The sequence below is a fragment of the Pyrgilauda ruficollis genome, unplaced genomic scaffold (assembly GCF_017590135.1).
Source record: "Pyrgilauda ruficollis isolate IOZ18807 unplaced genomic scaffold, ASM1759013v1 scaffold24, whole genome shotgun sequence".
Classification (NCBI taxonomy): Eukaryota; Metazoa; Chordata; class Aves; order Passeriformes; family Passeridae; genus Pyrgilauda; species Pyrgilauda ruficollis.
The window spans coordinates 11,895,611-11,912,983 of record NW_024523648.1 but is presented as its reverse complement, the minus strand read 5'-3'; the positions used below and the strand labels follow the sequence as shown (position 1 = coordinate 11,912,983).

The 17,373-nt window shown below is 37.6% G+C and overlaps 1 protein-coding gene across 10 annotated transcripts in view; it reads right to left on the bottom strand.

The window, feature by feature from the left end:
* TULP4 (TUB like protein 4) overlaps positions 1 to 17,373 on the bottom strand; it is a 151,213-nt gene that overhangs the window by 116,357 nt on the left and 17,483 nt on the right. For 9 of the 10 annotated variants that reach the window (XM_041469653.1, XM_041469655.1, XM_041469654.1 and 6 more), the window contains one exon: positions 6,040 to 8,325. In XM_041469653.1, the coding sequence (XP_041325587.1) occupies positions 6,040 to 6,291 (252 nt within the window). In that variant the 5' untranslated portion in view covers positions 6,292 to 8,325. Of the gene's footprint in view, positions 1 to 6,039; positions 8,326 to 17,373 lie in introns of those variants that run through there. The other variant, XM_041469662.1, reaches the window with a different exon arrangement.

Below are 17,373 nucleotides of genomic sequence, written 5' to 3'. Positions count from 1 at the left end.
AATGCACTTATTTCCCTTGAACACACAAATTATCATGTGGAACAACTGCTTCTATACAGAACAACAAAGTATTTTCACCCTAATTCAAAAAGCAAGAAATGACTCTCAGGCATGTTATCATCTTCAAATATGCATGTTGTTACCTTTCAGCATTTTTTTTAATATAAACTTGTGGTAATTTCTGATATAGATGAGCTTGATTCCACTTCAAACTTTTTGAGTAGAATTATCTAACAACAAAACTTTAGCTACATGTTATGTCATGATAAAACTTCAAACTGCATGGATGACCCACTTACAAATATAATTAACTTTGTTTAAAAGCTGACAGTATTGTTTTCACGTCATATATTCCTTGTTCACTCAGCTTTCGGATTAATTATCTAGATACTTATTACTACAAACCAGAAAAACCGTAATTTAAAATTTTCCAAAGCTGATGACCTAACCTTTGCAGGCAACAAACTGCTGCATGACCTACAAGAGCAATTTCCAAGTAGCAGATCAATGCAGCATTACCAACTCTCATTACTCAGCAACAATTGTGGCAATATTGGATGGTTTGCTTCAAAGCCACAACTGCATAAGAACAAACATTGAACAGAGAGGCTGGGATTCTGAGGCAATTGAGAAAAATGGACAGAAAGCAAAGGCTTTTCACAAAAATATTTGTGAAAGCAGAAGCTGAGTGTGGCTGGAAAAAAAAAACCCAGTAGCACAAAGAAAGAGTCACTGAAAGTGGTCACAGTTCTTAGAGTGAACGAGCTATACAGGAGGTGTGCTGGTACGCAAGTTTAGGCCATACCTTGGCATTTGGAAATTGATACATGGCATAGCAGTGGGAAACAGCAAGATTCCTATTTGTCATTTAAGGGAAAAGGATCAACCATTTCCAACTGATTGCTCCATTTATTTTCTTTAACAATTCCCCTAAGAGAAGGCTATGAAAGACACCTCTGCATGCCATGGAGCACATTTAAACTTCAGCAAAGGTTGAAAAGACTGGCAAAAGACTATCAAAAAGGTTCAAAATGTATTTTGCCCCTTTTAGTATTTGCTTGAAGAAATAAAAGCACTCAAGCAGCCAGACTAAGTGCAGAGCAGGCAGCTCAAGAAGGTGCATTAAGGAGCCTGCATGAAAGCCCAACGTGCCTGTCCTTTCTGCAGCCAGGCAATCAGAACAGCCTGGCAATACCAGGCACAGCACAAATCAAACAGAGCCAGCACAGCCAGGCACGGGACCTATTGCCCTACAAGTCACTTCCCACTAGTTCTGCCTCTCTGCAGCATTATTTTTCTGTAGCCATAATGGTTTAAGGACAGAGGAAGGGCATGGTTTGAGGAAAGATTTAGCATTGTATCAGGTAGGAGGGATGTAAAAACCACACAGGCTTTCAGAAATACAAGTCCTTCTTCAGAACCCTGTATGCTCAAAAGCCTGTCTGTCTTTTCCAATTACACTAGCTTGCTTTAACAAAGAGACAGTATTTCTGCCAACAAACATCCTGTCTTCTTTGTGCAGTGACAGAAAAACAGAAGAGAGATCTGCAGTACCACTGCAGTTTACAACAGCGTATGTCTTGTACCGCTGAGACTTCTAAAGCCAAAAGGCATTATCATGGCATCATTCTACCTCAGGATTTTTTAATTATTCACCAGTAACAACTGTTCCAGCTGTGTCTGAAAGCAACATCTGATACAAGGGATCCATACTTAAAGTAAGTAAAGAGTCACATGCTGATTCAATTTTTCTGAATCATAATAAAAATCACATTTAACTTTCAAATGCCAGTTACATTCAAACAAAGTTTAAAAAAACAAACAAAAAAGTTTCCCTGTATTGTCTTTCTGTATTCTTCCCAGTGACACTACAAACCAAGAAACACTACTGAAAAGGCTTATTTGGGTTTTTTAAATTTATTTCCTAAACAAGCAATAGACTGCTGGAAAAAATCTGCTCTGCAAGATACAGAAAACCTAAAAAAAAAAAAAAATGGGACTGGATAAAGAAAAGCTTTCTTTCTTTTTAAAACCAGGAAAAAAACATTTTTAAGCTCCTTCTACTCTAAACCAAAACAAAACCAAGAACTGTGCAGACTTCCATAACTAATGTAGTATGAAAACCAACACGTATTGAATATTTTTAAAGGACAGTGTTCCTTTGAAAAGCTGTAACTAATTCATTTGACAGTCCAGCTGAGATAGGTTTACATCCCTATCTACTAAAACCTGTGCTAAATGAAACAGGGTGGGTTTTTTGCAGCTGTAGACATGTGCATGGAACACTCAAATAATGACAAATGTAAATAATTTCCTTTATCTTTACAGTAAAAAATGTTACATATGCGCAATAATATATTCAGCTTGTTATTTAATTCACTGCATCTAATTTGCATATACTTGTAATACTTTTTAATGCTTCAGTCTAGCAATTAGCATACTGATTCTTATTAAATATATCAAAGATGTCTTTTTATTTAGCACAGTCAAAAGCAAACGTACACCTGCAAAACATTTTTTTAAGCACTAGCAATTTAAGAAACATTAAGTGCCATAAAAATTGGTACCATCTTAATAAGCTAGACACAACAGAAACCATCAGAAGAAACACTTACAATGGCACCATCCAAACAGTTAGACTTGCAAAATATTTCACTGGAAGGAAAATCCCTATAAGGCCAATTGAAGCCTCCCAAATTAAGTTTGGGCTTTTTTTTCTAATTATCTTTCACAGAGCCCCCTGAAAAATCTCTCCCCAGGAAACTCAAGATGGATCAGATGCTGAAAGTTGGTATCTCTGTAGCACTATAAAAAAATACTCAGTCTGGCATGCTTCAGAGCCTACTGGTCACACATTTTGTATCACAAAATGCAATATTTTCACCCCTTACCACAGAATAAATGGAATATGCTTATTTAATTTCGTGATTCTCCTTAGTAACTACAAAAAGAAGAGGTTGTTGCAAACTCTAACAACTAAGCAAAACAATTGTAGAAACACAAGTGTGGCTCACACTACAATGCTTTTAATTCTCATTTATTGTTCAACATGATGAGTCATTCAAATCCAGAACTATAACATGCAAATCAGTAATTCAGTCCTGGGGATTCCTCATTCTTGTTTGCTCTCATAGGCTACAGGCATGTTATTAGAATCAAAAAAGAAACCAAAAAGATTTCAGTGAATCTCTTCAGCAGTCATAAAAAGATTGCAAAAATCCATCATAAGCATTCACCTTCTTGACTCACTTAAAAATAGTCTCACATTCTTGCCAGAAGCACAGTGCTGCCACATTACCTCTTCTTCTAGATTTTCACTTTAAAACTGAAATACAATGTAGTGCTCTGCCCACAGCACATTGTTAATTACACCTTAAATGGAAAACATTTAGCTTCTATATTGTCACTCTTCCATTCTGTTCATTTCAGCATTTTATACTCAATAACTGAACACCTACTAATGTTGAAGTAGCACTGTATGACTGAAAAGCAATCAACTTCACTTGGCACCCTAGCTTTATCCCAGAGAAAAATACAGGTATAAATCACCATTTATAAATAAACTCTAAAGTAGCTATAAATCACCATTTCTGAGGACAAGACAGTACAATATGCTTCTAGAACTGGTCAGCAAATCAAACAGGCTCTTTTGAGTTTTAAGTCAAGCACAATCTAAGGGCCCACTCTGTGCAACAAACGTGGCTTGAATCAGACACACATACCAGCATGTGCTTGCAAAATCAGCATTTTCCATTATGAATGATGGTACACAGTAGAGACAATGCTGTTGTTGGCTTTTTTTAACAGGAGAATACGAACACAAAACATTTACTTCTTATGCAAATAGTAGCAATAAGCACTGCTGCTCAATATTTTCTTTCAAGAATCTTTCAGCAGACTGACTTAGAAGAAAAGGTGTTTTCTAAAGAAAAATATTGCTGTCCATTCAACTATATATCTTTAACATTCCTATTCAAATCAGTGGGATTCTCCTATGAAAGGATTAAATTCAGTAAGCCTGGTGAAGAGCGCTGTGTAACACATCATCTTGTAAAAAGGAACTTTTACTTACAACGATGGTCAGAAATACATGACAGGAGGAAAATCTGATAGCAGCCACAGACTCATCACAGAAAGCGAGTTCCACTAAAGCCACTTCTCTCTTCCTTCAGTCATATCCCACCACGTCAGTTTTGTTTTAGAGAGACATAAATTGGCAGTCTCTACTCTGGTCACTGACACAATTCCTGCTGTCAGGAGGATTACTGACAGGAACACAACTCTTTATTAATCACAAGCGTGACCCAAACACAACAACAAAAAGATTCAAATAGAGAAGTTTAATTTCATTTGAGTCTCTCCCTCATGCCAATCGCTGTTGGCTGAAAGGATGTGCAAACAGGACATCTAAATCCACACAGCAATGATGCAATGACCCAGAAAGAGACTCTAATGGCCAATGGAGTAAAGAAAGCAAAACTAGCCAAACCCAAAGGGCAGCATGCACATGAGCACCTTCTCCTCTTAAATGGGAACATACTGAAACCTAGTCTTGTATTTCCAAGTACATTTCTGTGAAGTCTTATTTTCTGCAATAAGACTTCACAGAAACAGAAACTTCCTATATTGTTCCCAAAAACATATATTACACAAAAGAAGATAAACAAGTGCCCATAAACAAACATAGATAACAAAATATGGAGAAATGAAAAGCAATTATTGTGCCACACACACTTAAAAATAATATGCAATTTGTAATTGAAAATTAAACAGACAACTAGCGGTCATTCAAACCAAAATACTGGATTCAAGTATCATTCTTCCCTTTGGGAAAATGTGGCTGTAATTTTTTTGAATGAACCTGATACAAATATGTACAAGAATCTGTCTTTCATCTATACATATAGAAGTCTGTAAGATTTACCATACACCCACACACCTCCATACACACAAAGCATGTGGAAGCAATTATTTCAGACAAGAGCAAGTATTTGATGGCTGCTCCCTTTTTTTTCCTTAAAAGAGGATTGTTACTAATGTTACACAAGAACCAAAAATACACACTTCTGAAACTTTGGTGCAGCTTGGGCTGAAAGGCCAACATACATTCTCAGAGTCCACCCAATAAATAGCAAAAGAGACAAAAAAAAAACCACTGTAACTTTGGTGTATCTTTGGTTTTCATTTCAGTACTTAAAATGTCATTCCACCCACCAACCTAGCAGCAAATCTTTGATTTGAACAGATTCTTCTCAAAGAGCACATCCAAACACATCCTAACTAAAAAGCAGAAACAAACTATGCCCTCCCTGTAGCCTAAGACACTTGCTATGCTACTGGGCATCACCTGCACTTTTCATGAAGCTTTATACAGAGAAAGAGATGGGTGCCAGGAAGATGACAAAGCACAGCTGAAATACCAGTTTATACCAACAGATTTATGCCTTTCAGAAAACATGAACGGAAAAGCTTTTGTGTCATTGTACTCAGGACAATGCTTTGCGCACTGAAGTTACGGCATTTTATTGCAAGGCACTTCTCTGAGAAGTCACACTTGTGTTTTTTTCTAACAAAATTTTTCCAGATACAACAGCTATCTCCTGTCACAGGCTGTTCCAGTTTGCAGCTTCTGAAAATCTGGCAGACTTCAAGCAAGCTTTTCTCCCACTGCCCTGCCTTTCCATTAGTCTTCCAGGCCAGACTTCACTACCGTGTGAAAGCAGTCGACTACCACAGCTTTTAACTTCCATTAACATGCATTTATTGCATTTGCTTGGAAACTGGCAGGTGCTGGGGAGTGAAGGAGAAAGTAGGCCAGACCAAAAGAAGACACATTTCCAGAGAACCTCCCACCATCAGTTGTGTATGCTTGAACTTGCCAGAAAAAACTCCAGTTGACCCAAATCCTATTTGGATTAGTCTTGAGCCTCCTTCACACCACTCTGTCAAATTCCAAGCAGATATACTTAAAAAAAAAAAAAAAAAAAAAAAAAAAGGTAGCTATCATTTTCTTTAGAGTGTAACACACATTTTACTTACCTCACTGTTGTGGCCCCTCAAATTGAAGTTGATTCTCTGAGGGGTGTTCCTGTCCCTCCTGCAATGGCTGGAAGTGAAGGTGACGCCTACAACTCCTCTGCCATTGCCCGTTGCCAACCAGCCTTCCTCATAGTACCGCCTCCTGCACACAGGTTTCTCCTTCTCACTTTTGGGGACTCTGCCTTTCCAGGAGAGGCAGAGGATGTTGGAATCGCTGCAAAGAACAGGCCCATGTTCCACTGCTGCATACATGCTTTTTAAATATTTTATTTTTTGACATAAGAAAGTAATATGTCTAGTGCACAAAATTTAAATCAATTTTTTTTTTTTTTTTATTGATAAGACTGACCTGGATAGATCATTGAAAGGGAGGAGGATGGGGTCAGTGTTTATAAATATCCACCAAATGCATAGTGAAAAATTCCTCTATAAAAGATGATGGCAGTTGGCTAAGAAAAAGGAACACTTAAAAAAAAATTCAGGTTCATTTTTGTTTTGAGTCTGTAGAGTGGGGGTGCACTTATCCTTTGGAGAAACAGCTACTTCATAAGAGGCGCTCAAGAAATGGTTAAGTCATCTTTTTGCTCAACTTGATATAATCTTTATTCAGCCTGAGATTCCAGTTTAGCGTAATGCAATTCCAGAGACAAAGAGTTGCAAATGTGTAGGTTTCAAGTAACTTAAGGCTTTTAAAACTTCCTCCAGTCAGATTTTCTTCAAAAGTTCAGTTGCAGAAATTTAAACACACGCACATACATATATATGTATATATATGACATTCCTCTTTTCCAAGCTGCCCTCTGGCGTATCTTTTCCATCTGATGTATTTCTGCTGCTAAAGCTGAAAGAGATTGCATAAAGGGAAAAAAAGGCACACAAACCGTGTGAAACAACAGACCCGAACTTGTGCAGGCACTGGTGTGCCAGGCCAGTTGGAAAATCCCTCTTGGTACTGAACCGCTCGTTGGACTCAAAAGTTTTTGCAATCCAAAGCCAATCCAATTTTCACCGCAGCACTTTTTTTCCACCAGAGACCCAACACAGCCTGAACTGTTTATCACGCTATCTTGCCTGCTTTCCCACTTTTTGCTGCCACACACGAATGAAAAAGAACCCCCTCTTCATTTATAGCAGAATCAAAAATGCTCTAAAAGCTTTTAGCTTTCAAAGTAGGTAAGTTTGCCTCAGGTGAACCATGAAGTTCTCTCTCCTGCGAAACGGGCTAAAATGTCAAGATGTTTTTCCTTTACTTTTCCCTTTTTTTCTGCTACAAGGAATCACAGACTTTTCATTCTACCATAAAAAACAAATGCCAGAATTAAAGCACATCAAGTAAGCACTCTTTCAAAATCTTCTAAAATTCAGGGAAGGAAGAAATATAATCATCTAAAAAAGAAAGAGAAGCAGCATTAAAAATCTGACTTCCTGGGTTCACTATTTCTCTAGGTGTTTTCCTTGCTTGTTTGACAGGATCTTTCCTTCTTGATGCTTGTCTACAGCACAGATTCATAGTTCCAGACACAACATTTGCAGCTGTACAAGAAGGAAACATATGAAGTATTCCAATTGTTTTATTTGAATAACATTTATGAGCTCAATTAGCTAGTATTTATATCACACTAGGTGAAAAGAGGAAAAGGGAGAGGGAGAAAGGATATGCAAGTTTGATGACCTGGTTAACTCAAGAAGGACGGCGAGGTTTGCTCAGTTCAATGCCCAGACTTGTCCCATAGTTCCTCAACTTATTTACTTCCAGTCATCATTGCTCAGCAGAAGGTCACCATTTATTGTCCATTCACAATCTACTGAGCCCAAAGCGAAACGTGCTGAAGACCATACATTATGCCTCTGCTAGAACTAAATCAGTTTCCTCTGCCCTCTTGATCCTTCTGTTTCCCTCACAGCTATCGATTTAGATTGTGGAGGTATTTATTAGGCTTCTTCTGCACAGAGGGTGTTTTTTCTTTCTCTTCTTGCAGACTTTTTTCACGCGTGAAGACCATGTGGAAAGTTGAACATTACTGGCAGGTGTCTTTCCATAGATTACTGATTCCTGTGCTGCGAAGGTGCTCCATCTGGTTATCAAATTAATTTTCATCAATTGCAAAGCTCTCAGGAATATGCCAGAACAAGTCTACGTGATGACAAGAACATGTGTGTTTTCATGTACATGCAGTGCACACGCCAATCTGGTACTCAGAGCTGCATTTCCCTTTTCAGTTTAGGTGTGGTAATCTTGTAAGACGCCCGCTACTCAAAACTCGAAATCCCTGGATTCTTCCAACTCTGCAAGGCAAAGCACACACACACATAAGAAGAAAAAAGTGAATAAAAGATGTCACAAAACAAGTTAAAGATACTGGTACTACTGTTACAGTCATTGAAGTATTATGATTAAGAATTTTATACTGGACTCCTACACAGTGTATTATATATAGAAAAAAACATTATTCAGAACATACACATTTGGTATATTTGTATTTGGTAGACACACAAAGACGAACTACAGAATTTTCTTTTTCACCTCCAAAATTCCTAAAACTTTTCACAATGGACATGTATCGCTATTGAAATGTATCTGGGAAGGATACTTTGGTGAGGGAGGAGGGGGAAGAGCTTTCTCCTGGGCACAGTCTCTGGGGCAAAGTCTTAAACATTTCACAACTTTGAAGTGAAGATGGGGAAGGGAGATGCTAATGATAGAGCAGGCACAGGGTCAGACCCCGAGGCACACAAACAGAATCACAGAATGGCTGACCTGGAAGGGACCTCTGGACATCATCTGGTCCAACCACTGTGCTCAAGCAGGGTCATCTGGAGTCAGTTGCCCAGGATTGTATCCAGGCAGTTTCTGAATATCTCCAAGGATGAAAACCCTATGAATTCTCTGGGCAACCTGTGCCAGTGCTCAGTCATCCTCACAGAAAAGTGTTTCCTGATGTTTAGAGGGAACCATCTGTGTTTCAGTTTGTGCTCATTGCCTCTGGTTCTGTCACTGGATACCACCGTTAAGAGCCTGTCTCTCTCATTTAATTCCCTCCCATCAACTGTACACAAGAAGAAGATCTCCTTAAGCTTTTTCTTCTCCAGGCTGAAGTCTCAGCTCTGAGACTTTCCTCACAGAAAAGATGCTCCAAACCATGAAAATACAGTACTGAACTTATCAGTCTCAAAGAGACTGGGAAGATTCCTCCAGGGCTTAAACTACTGCTTTGAAGAGATCTAAGGTACTTCAAAATTAAAGCTTTAAAGTCTGAATCAATACAGATGAATTTTAAAACTATTCAAATCCTGCTTAAATCTCCATTTGAAAAAAAGGGAGAAAAATTCCCCAAAGTCAATTTTATACAAAAGAGTGTATACAAATAAAGCACAAGAGACCAAGCAAAAGGCCATTCAGGATATTCCAGTAGTTGTATCCAAAGTGCACACATATGCACAGTTATTGCATCTACACAGTTACTGCTAAAGAGAGCTCATTTAAATTCAGAGCTGCATTCATAACAGTCATCAGAGCTGTAAAAATGGTCTTGTCTTTGTTACATAAAGCACTATACTAACCTCATGTTTCCTGTAATTAACCACTTATTTCATTCTAGCATAAAAGTATTAATTAATTTTGTTTTAAAAAAAGGGGACTAGATAAGAAAACAAATTTACAGACACAAAGGCGAAGTTGTAAAGTAGTTTACAACACTACACAGTTGGCTGACTTATCAGAAACACTGTCCCCAAGATCTGGTGAGTCAGTGCCAGACCTCTTCAGCACTACACCTCACTGAAGTTTTAAAATAATGGTTGCTATTACTTTCTTTTTCATCATGGCAAGATGGTGACATGACAAATGCCACCTTTCCAAATTTCTGGTACTTATCAATTACAGCCCAGAGAAAGTTCATATATAGGAAAACACAGAAAAACTTTCAGAGTACAACGGTTTGTAGACAAACTTCTGCATTTATCCTATAAGCAAACTTGATCCTCTGAAGGATCAGTGCCATTGTTTCCATACCACTGACATCCTCCTAACAGACATCTGCATTCAAAAGCTGACATTTTATTTTAGCAGCATGAGTATTATGATGCAAGCCTTTACTAATCCTACAGAGAAATAAAAAAAAAATGTTTACTGAGAAAACAAAGTCTCTGAAATGTCAGAGCAGAGATAAGCACTAAACAGAATTGTTTGAACTGTACAAGAATCATGAGTTTACAAGTGGATTTTAAAATACAGGTAACTACAGATACAGCAGCTTTGCATAAAATCTGTGTACAACTTCTGCCCTTATTCACTGCATATAAGATTAACAAGGTTGAGAAAAGGACTCATCTGCATCTTGGTCAATAACCTTCTCTCACCTTAGTCCCATTTACCATCACTTTCAAGATCAGACAGACCAAAGGCTTCTCCTCTTAAAAATATCCTAACTGCATTAGAAATGCCGGTCAGGGAGAGATGAAAATCTAAAATAACTACAAAAGCAATAAAATCAGCCATTATTCGAATGCATTATTCAAATACTTTCCCAATACAATAGAACCTATGAGAATATTTTACCTTTGAATAACTGAGGATCAATACTACCTTTATGTTATATTCAGAGACAAGAAAAAAAAAAGACTTTTAAGACTATAGTATCAAACACTCAAAATACAGGCTGAATTAAGACTACATATATTATATATTAATGCTTTCCATTCCCTCTTCTTCATTTCCATGCACTCTGTATTTCCTAAGAAATAATCTAAAAGATTCAAGTGCTAGTCTTCCCTCTAAAAAAATCAGTAATTTAGACACTCCCTTTCTGCCACCATTACAGCAGCCTCACAGTTCTGCTCATTTTTGTATTTTGAAACCAAGTTCTTTGTCTTGTTTTCCCCCACCATGGAACACCAGGGTAATGGCTTCCACCTCTGTTGTGAAGTGTATAATAGCAGAGGATAAAAAGCATGATAGAAGAGCTGGGTGTTACCTGCACAGTCCTACCATTAGTCCTAAGTCAGTTTGGGCTCACCACACAAACAGAACTTGGTCTTCCAGATGGAACTCATTCTAACTAAATTTTTAACTGAAGATTTTTTGAAATCAAACTTTATGTACCTTTCCTTCCACAGCAGTGCAAGGACTAATCACAGAAGTGCACCAAAATCTGATTTTGCTGGTAAATTGTTTCTGACACTACTAGGACAATAAATATCAACGAATTCTCTACTTCCACTCTCACTTAAAAGGTACTTGAAAATATCTTTTCTCTGGATTTTCCCTTTAACAAAGGGAGATGCTACTTGAACTCATCCTTTAATACTGTTGAGTCTAAGCCCAGTGATGTAAAACATTTAAGTACAGACACCTAATGAGACAAAAACATATTAGACCTGTGACACAGGAAAGCAGGATCCACTACTATTTTATTTCATTTTCTTTTCAAAGCATAGCTCTTCTCAAATGCAAAACCCAGCAGCAAGTTATGTTTCTGCATGACAGAAAATTTAGGTATTAATTTTTAAAAATGAGCTTATAAACAGTAGCTCTCTTATTATAGTGTCAATATTTAACTCATCATTTTTATCTTCTGTTCCTACTAACTGATACTTAAAGGGTGTTAAGCCACAGTTGGACAACCAGAAAAGTATTTGTTTGTCCTCATGCGTCTTTCATTGAGGCGTCTCTTTTGTTGACAGAAAGAAGCCAAGCACAGCCAAATGTACCACTACTGCAGCAAGCTCTTCAGCATTTCATATTTATTCAAACCCCTACTCTTCAAGGCTGCAGAGCAGAGAATCTGAAGGCAAGGATAAAAGGGGACTGAGAAGGGAAGGAAAGCAAAGAAGGAAAAGTGAAGTGCATATACACTATTTCTGAATTATTATCTCCAAGAAACCGAAACAAATAAAGACTCACAGCCTGCTTTTGGAAGATTCTGACAGCCCAAACATCTTAAGGAAAGAAATAGAAGATAAAGAGTCTTGGAAAAGACTTCAGGATTTTTCAGCCTAACCAGATTCCCTACCTGCCAAACCTGCATAAGGTGAAAGGAAACTGTAGTTTTCCCTCCCTTTGCAGTCTAAGAAGGAAAAAATGTACATCAGCGTCCATGAAGATAGCAAGGTATTTTAAAAGTGCCAGCCACAACTGGTTTGGCACAAGCTGATGGCAGATGATCCTACCAGCTATCAAATGGGGACTGTGGGAGCAACCTCCAAGGTCACTGCTGAACACCACAGTACAAAATTTACTCTATCATGTAACAGAGTTACTGTATTACAGGCTAAATACTATAGAGATAGAAGCTGGTAAGATGATACAATTTGTTGTTTATTTAGTCCAATCTCTAAATTAACAAAATTCATTAAACAATCCTATCAAAAAAGTGAAAGAAAATTACTTAACAAGACTAACTACTTTCCTAAAAAGCCTGAAGAAAAAGTATCTGGCTTGGAAGCTGATCTCGCTGAAAACTTACTCTCCAAAAAAAGCAACTGATTTTAAGAGAGCTACCCCTCCTGAACTCACCATGCACAAAGGGGTTAGGAATTGTGGCAATGAATTTCAAACAGTCTGAGCTGTGCCCCAAAGTTTTTGCTCTTTTAAGTAGAACCAATCCCTGCCACAGCCCCAGTGCTGCCCCACATTCAGCTGCACTGGCAAACTGGAAAAGGTACAAAACAAGTGAGAAACAGAAGGGAGGAGTACCTGCAACTAGTATTGCCACTTGAAGACTATTCATAACAAAGTGTGGGCACAGAATATTTCTGAACTCAGGGTTTGTCCTTAGAAGAAAGAGAAGCAAAGTTTTTCCTCTTGAAGATGAATTTAAGATGGTTGGATGTCCTGGAGCCAAAGCTACCCATCAGCCAAGAAAATATGCCTCATTTTCAAATTAACAGAAGTGAGCTGAAATACTCCAGACAGGTGTTGAAAAACCTGTTTCAGGAAATGAAAATGCACAAATAACACATACTAGCCTTTTAAAGAGTTGGGAGATTCACACCACTGAAAAACATATCCAAACACTTCAACGATTCAAAGAAACGTGAAGTGTGACCAACAAATTCCTGACACTTACAAGTGTCAATCTTCTTTCTCAAGAAAAGGCTGCAATCCTCACAGCACAGAGAAGCCCTAGACAATGCATACTTCACCAGGCACTTCATCAAAAAATGGCAACAACTGTGTCCTACTAATAACATTCAAAGACCTTCATTGGAGGGCACCCCAGCTCTCACCATCTCTTTTCCATTGAACTGACTGCGCTGACCTTGCCTGTAATTACAGAGCAATTTCTTTCCTGTAGGAACATTCTGCAGCCTGCAAACATCCCTTGAGTCCGCAGCAGTTCCAGCTACTTCCTAATTATCTCCCATATCTGCCCACAGGCTCTTTAATACTTTCTTATGAACATACACTGAACTTTCAATCTTCTCCTCAAAAATCCCAATACGCCTTTGTATGTGACACACTACCAGGCTGGAAACAAACAATAACATTTAAAAAAGGAAAGGAAGGGGAGATGAAGCAAAAACAGATGTCATCAGTTTTTAAAGTTCAGAAGAGCCTCATAAATAAGAATTATGTCTTTTGGACAGCAAGACATATTTAAGTCAGAAATCTGATAATTGCTGAGAATTGCTGGTGCAAGTGCAGCGTGTGGCAGCAGAGAGGGAGCTCCTGGTGATGCCTGCAAGCTGCACCACAGGTGTGAGATGGATTGTGAGATGTGGGCGTGTATTTAAAAATGCAAAAAGACAGGAGTCGCATTTTTCAAACAGCTTGGGTTTCTCAGTCTTTGGCTTTGGGATGAAGAACTGAACTCTAGTCCTGGCTGTCCCTCAAATGTGCTGAACTCAAGATTTCAGGCTGCTTTGAGGACCTGCACTCACCTCACCACCACTGCTTAGAGGTCCAGATGCAGAGCAGGGATACTCTGCCCTTGCAACAAAGAGGCACAAACCTTAACAACAGCTTCATCTCCTCCCTCTACCTGTCCTCTTTTGCTCCAAGTTCCATGTTTTTTTCTCATGGTTCTGGAAGGTCGTGTCAAGATCTCTGGGTTAAAGGAGGCATATAATAGAATGGAAACAGACTAACTCAACGAGTGGTTGCTTTAGAAGCAACCTTGATAATGAAGAATCACTGAAGAAGCCTTTGTAAAAGTCAGGAGCTTTAAATAAATGCTTGGACAAAGCAAAGACTTCTGAAAGTTAGTGTTTCACTACAAAGACTCAAGATCAGCTGCATACACATGTGCCCTGTTAGGTGAATGATGGTTTTGATCTGCTCTGTATTAAGCAGGACTGCTCACCTGCCCAGACAGAAGCAAGGAAGTCAACAAGACACAGATGTCCACCAGGTACAGTCATGGTCTGGTGGGTGAGCTGAAGGCAGGAAAGCAGATCTGCACCTAGGTAAATTTACAGAGCAGTCTTGTGTCCAAGAGGTTTAATTTTACACACGTCTTCAAAATTCTCTCTTCATGCTGGCCTAGCTCCTGCTAGACATATCAAATATGTCTATTTCATATAAATAGGAACATGAAATAGTAGTTACATTAAAATACAAAATTTTGAAGTGGGGATAAGAAATAGCAGTAGGCTATTCCTCATGCATGACTGGGACACTACAACCTTTCTATTAAGTAATCCACAACAGTTAAAAATTGCCAGTTACAGAAGTAATCAGTAGGAGGATGGCTACCAATGACTGTGTCTTCTATTTTCTTAAAGATGAAAAATCAATGAAAAATCAATGTGTTAAAATGATCACAGATGACAATGAACGAACAGAAATAGGGTTGCAAAAACTCTAGAAAAGTATATTCAAGGAGCAACACAAGTTATTTTCAGTAGGAATTCTGAATTCTATGCCCTCTGTACAACTATCACATAGTAGTTGCTTCTAACTCTAATCTCTACAAAATTATGAAAATGCTCTTCCATTGAAAAAGTATTCATATTTCATCAAGAAAGTCAACAAATGTTGTAAATTAGTGTGGGTTTTTTGAGGAAAAGTAATATTCTCATTACTTAGTAGCTAGTGCTATAATTAATTTTATTCTCTTGTTTTTATCCCCAGGAAGTTATATAAATGAAGTAACTGTCAAACTGCTTGGACCCAATTACTTCTCTTCCTCAACAGAAAACTCTCAATGCCTTTTTAAATGCACCTTTACCTAACCTATATCCAAAAGGGATTTTTTTTGTAAAACTCAGATTCAAAATCTACAAAGCATGAGAATCAAAAAGGAAGATTGATCATCACAGTTAAATCTGTATCTTTTAGATAAACACTCACACAGAGCTAATGCATCCACATACAATTAAAGTTATGCTTGACTAAACAAGAGAAAGAATGCTGGTGTGGGTTTTTTTCCCTTTGGATTTTCTTCTTTCCCACTGCCAAGTTTCACCTTACTGCCTTTCCCAAGGAACACAAGGATCTCCAGCGCAAGACAGTAAACTTTTCAAAATAGCCAGAGGAAAGATTGATTTGGTTGAAGAGTATCAGCTTCATACATCTTGTACTTCATTTTAGAAACATGGATTTGGGAAAGCAATATGATTGCATTCAGCAGATGATGTGCTACCGAGCAGACAGCTTCTGCTAAATCTGACAAATATAGGTCAGAGTCCTGCAATCACACTTTCCTCAAGCATGCTTTGCACTTTCTAGACAAAAGTAATAATAAGACAAAAGTAATCTGAGGTAATTTCATAACATAACTTTGATGTAAAATTTTATATTTATTTTAGTTACTTTTTTCCTTCTGTGCCTAAGACTACTATATATTTAGACAAGCCTATTTCAGTACAATCTTGTTTTAGTCAAAAAAGTACTTCACGAAGTACCTCCAGAGCTGTATGAAAGCTCGATATTTACCATGTTAAGAGTTTTTGGAAGAGGTGAAAAAGCAGAACAATTAGAGAAAAGAAACAACATACCATCCACTCTGATCATTCCCTCTGTAAAACTCAACATCTGTACTGAAGGTTCAACATCTGTATTTAAAAAGCCTGCTTGCAAACTGTGTAAGGAGAATTCTGCTGCTTTTTGTGGTAAGCAGCTTGGCAAGGTAACATCATAATCTTGCAGTGTCAGTCATCCCCTTGAGCTTACAAAGTCTATTAAAACAAATTACATGAAAACATCTTTTTCAGGATTTCAATTCAGTAGCTTAAGAGGATCAGGATATTCCAGTTCCTTCTTAGATTCAAGGAACATAAGACAGTACAGTACTTCAGTGCCTAATGCTGCATTGACACCTTAATACACTCTCCATTAGCTGTGTATTATTCACAGAGCACATAATCACAGGTTACTATGAGGAAACTATATGCTTTGTTGTTACCTCTATTAGCTAGATTACAATGAATTCAACAGTTCAGCATCTGCTTGAAACTGACATTATATTTGATCTGCAGCAGATGGATGCACACAACCGACATTAGAGAAAAAGGTTAAAATACAGTATTATATAAAGTATTTTCATACAATGCTTCTGAAATTAGGTAACCTAACGATATTGTAAGAAAATTCTATCCCAATAACTAAAATTATATATTACTTTTCACTTACTCTTCTACTGAATGACAGCATGAAACAAAGATGAGGAACATACAGAAATTACAGTATCAGAATACAAAAATTCTATTCCAGGCTATTAAAAGAATTAAATACCTAAATTAAATATGGGAAAATCTAGCTACTCAGTGACTCTAAAACCTCAAATATTATGTGACAGATGCTGATTTCATTGGATTGTCAACCTAACAACTCACTACTTGTCTGCTTGATTAAAATGCTGCAAGATAAAAAAAAAATTTAAAAAAATCTGTTATGCTTAATATATATTTCACAGATTATATGTTTGCCTGAAATCAGTCTGTTTCTTTTCTAAAAAGGCATAAAACAAGATTTACATTACAAACTAATATACTGCCTTGTCTATACCTGTACACTGTCACAGCAGAGTTGTTTTACTGCTGCTGCTATTCCTCCTTACATCTACATTGCAATGTATTTCTCTTGTTAAAGGGGCTGTGTAATGCTTGTGCCACTGGTCAAAACGGAATGTGGAAAGGTTGCTAGGACTATCTAGGAAGAAAAAAAAATAATAACCTACTCATTACATTCCTAGGATGAGGAATTCAGTGTAATTAATAAAACCACAAGGCCATAAGACAGTGCAAGGGGATGGCATACACCATTCCAAGAATGTTAATAACCCTAACATGGAAGTGAGTGGATAAATGTTCCATAGCAAGCTTGCAAAATGCAAACCTCTAAAGGCAATCATCATGTAAGAGCAAATAATTTTACAAATTAATGCACCTGAG